Raw genomic sequence first — 3056 nt, forward strand, 5'->3', positions numbered from 1 at the left:
CTGTCTCGTCTGCTTTCATGAGAGTTCATGAATGTTTATTTCTCCTTTCTTCAGATTGTTTACATTCAATCATGCCGGAAATTAGTAAGGCACGAAGTAATGCTAAGTGGGATGATGATGCCAACATTAAATTTATAGATTTGTGTGAAAATGAGATTAGACAAGGACGTAGACTACACACTCATTTAAATAGAGATGGATAGAATAATGTTGTTGAAGAGTTCAATAAAGCTACGAAAAGAAACTATGATAAAAAAACAAATGAAAAATCACTGGAATAACATGAAAAAAGATTGGATTCTTTTTAAGAAGTTGATGAGAGGGGAGACAGGTTTAGGATGGGATGCCACAAAAAATACAATTATTTCAGATAATGATTGGTGGGAGCCAAAAATTAAGGTACATCTCTCACATTTTTCTATATGTCTTTCTTGTTTCTTTCATTGCTAAATTTCTTGGTTTGTTTAAAGTAGTTTTGAATTTAGGCATATTCTTGATGACTTGTGCACATGGAGCTGGAAATCGAATGAGACAAGATATCTTTCAACATTCTGGAGAGATAGTTCATAGACACTTTCATAGTGTTTTAAAGGCCGTTTGTAAGCTTGCAAGAGATATCATCAGATCACATCCAAATTATAATGATGGTTGTGATGCTCACAAGCCATGTAAACAAAGTATCTCCCTTTCTTTAAAGTAAGTAACCCGTTTATGATAATTTATTATTCTGCATTGTATCTTTACTGCGCTTAATCCAAAATAGTTATATGGATCCCATGTTCACTCTTTTGACCTGACTTTTTTCAGTGTTCTGTTTTAGAATTCCAGGAGCAAAAAATGGATCCCAAGTTTTTTATTTTAGATTCACTTCTTGTAGGATTATATTGGAGCAATTTATGGCACATATGTTAAAGCTAGATTACCGCAAGGTCAAGAGATACCATATATTGGACGTAAAGGTTATCCGACTCAGAATATTTTCGTCGTTGTTGATTTTAATATGTGTTTTACATTTGCATGGGCTGGGTAGGAAGGAGCAGCTCACGATAGTCGTATATTTGGTGAGGCCCTTCGTAGACAAGAGCTTAACTTTCCACATCCACACGGAAACAAATATTATCTAGTTGATGTAGGATATTCACACATGAATGGATACATGGCTCCATACAAAGAAAATAATGTGAGATATCACCTAGTTGAATTTCGCCGCGGTGCAACTCAACAATTGCGAGAGCCAAGAGGACGCATTGAAAAATTTAACTATTTACATTCTTCTTGTAGAAATGTAGTAGAGCGCACATTTGGCGTTTGGAAAGCAAGATGGTCTATTTTGAGATACATGTCTTACTATCACATTAACACACAAAGGGACATCGTACTTGCTACTATGGCCATTCACAATTATATTAGAAAGAAATGCAATGTGGATGGTGCATTCCAAACAGCCGAGAATGAGAGCTATATTCCATTGGTTGATTCTAATATTGGCACAACTTCAAGAGCTAACAATGTAGATGTCGAAGACGTAAGAGAACAAAATGATGTCTATTGGATGGGGTTTCGTGATATGATTGCTAGTGACATTTCTAATGCTTGATGCTTGTATTATATGAATATTTTCCACTTCATGTATTTATAGTGGAGTGCTTTCGGTTGTATTAGCACTTTTATTTTGTCTCAAATTCTCCATCTTTGAAATATGAATTGTATTATCCTTTTGTATAAAAAATGAAGGCATTGGGATACTGCATGAATGAATGCTTTACTCCTTCTTAACTTTGAAAAGATATCTCTTGCACCATATTATGTGCAAATGCAATGATAGAATTTCTTGAATGGCTTTAAGAATATGTTTTTTATAACATAATGTTGCCACTGGTCTTTAGTTCTTTTGTTTCCTACATATTTAATGATGGATTATGTTGCTGCAATTGTCCCTATACATTTTAAAATTATAAGTAACATATATTTATAAAATTAACTTAAATAAACAGTTTCTATTGGAAGTGATTTTAAAATATAAATTACTTTTGATTTGAATCAACTTTAGAGTTAAAAATATTATAGTATCAACTTGTTTATGGTGTTAACAGCTTTAAGGGTATTTCAGTCATTTTGACAGAAAATAAGTGCTTAACAACACTTATGTACCAAACACATCAGCAACTTATTTTCACCATAAACACTTTTATTCAAACACACAACTGCTTATTTATAAAATAACTTTCAGCACTTAAAAGTTCTAAAAGCACTTTATATATAAAAGCCACTTTTTTTAAGCTAATTCAAACGGGCTCTTAAAAAAATGTCTTCCAAGTAAATGTAGCAATAAACCCGTGTAGTAGTAGTAGTAGTAAGGGGTCGTTTGGTGTGAAGGATAAGCAAAAATAGTCCCGGAATAAAATTTTAGTACCCCTTATCCCATGTTTGGTTGGATTAAAAATCCGGATAACTAATCTCGGGATTAGTTATGCCGGGATTGTAACCTTATTTTATCCCACCTTGAGGGTGGAATAACTAATCCTGTGATAACTTTTTCCGGGATAAGTTGTTTCCCAACCAAACAAGCACTAAATGATGATCTTTATGATTCAACCAACGCCCAAGTAATGTTTTTGGTTGAATCAGCCCAAAACACTTTTTATTATTATTATCATATTCCAAATCTTTTTATTTGCTAAAACCTTTACCTTTTCACACACACACACACACATATATTATAAAGCTAGGCAATAGAAGAATGATGTCGCACCTCTCTTTGGCCAAGAATCTTATTTATCTTTTTTCTCTTTTTTTTGTGACAATTTTCCCTATTTCTCTTTTTTTTATTGTGCAAGAATAAATGTGTCAATTACTACTCCTCCACTCATATAGTCTTTAATGTAAAAACTCAATGGTCTTTAATTCCATTACTCCCATAACTTTTGTTTTCATAACCCCCTAAATAATCAATAGTCATGTTCATGGCATCATTTGATATTCCATATTGTTATCCTATAAATAGAGCCATTGTAAAACTTTGTTGTAAAATAAATGATACACATCATGATGCTAAT

General features: G+C 32.8%; 1 protein-coding gene across 1 annotated transcript; it reads left to right on the forward strand.

Moving 5' to 3' along the window:
* Positions 1–373: 373 nt before the first annotated feature.
* Positions 374–1597, forward strand: LOC132637361 (uncharacterized). Its single transcript, XM_060354461.1, has 3 exons — positions 374–696; positions 821–929; positions 1031–1597. The coding sequence occupies exons 1-3, from the start codon at positions 374–376 to the stop codon at positions 1595–1597; spliced, it is 999 nt and encodes a 332-aa protein (XP_060210444.1).
* Positions 1598–3056: the final 1459 nt, after the last annotated feature.

This window comes from Lycium barbarum, chromosome 4, assembly GCF_019175385.1.
Source record: "Lycium barbarum isolate Lr01 chromosome 4, ASM1917538v2, whole genome shotgun sequence".
NCBI lineage: Eukaryota > Viridiplantae > Streptophyta > Magnoliopsida > Solanales > Solanaceae > Lycium > Lycium barbarum.

What these genes read in the sequence shown, in the direction of transcription:
- LOC132637361 (XM_060354461.1), top strand. Translation starts at nt 374, where the DNA reads ATGATTGGTGGGAGCCAAAAATTAAGGTACATCTCTCACATTTTTCTA. An exon ending in AGTATCTCCCTTTCTTTAAA is followed by an intron (nt 697 to 820) that starts GTAAGTAACCCG and finishes GTTCTGTTTTAG; the next exon opens with AATTCCAGGAGCAAAAAATG. An exon ending in TAAAGCTAGATTACCGCAAG is followed by an intron (nt 930 to 1,030) that starts GTCAAGAGATAC and finishes TGGGCTGGGTAG; the next exon opens with GAAGGAGCAGCTCACGATAG.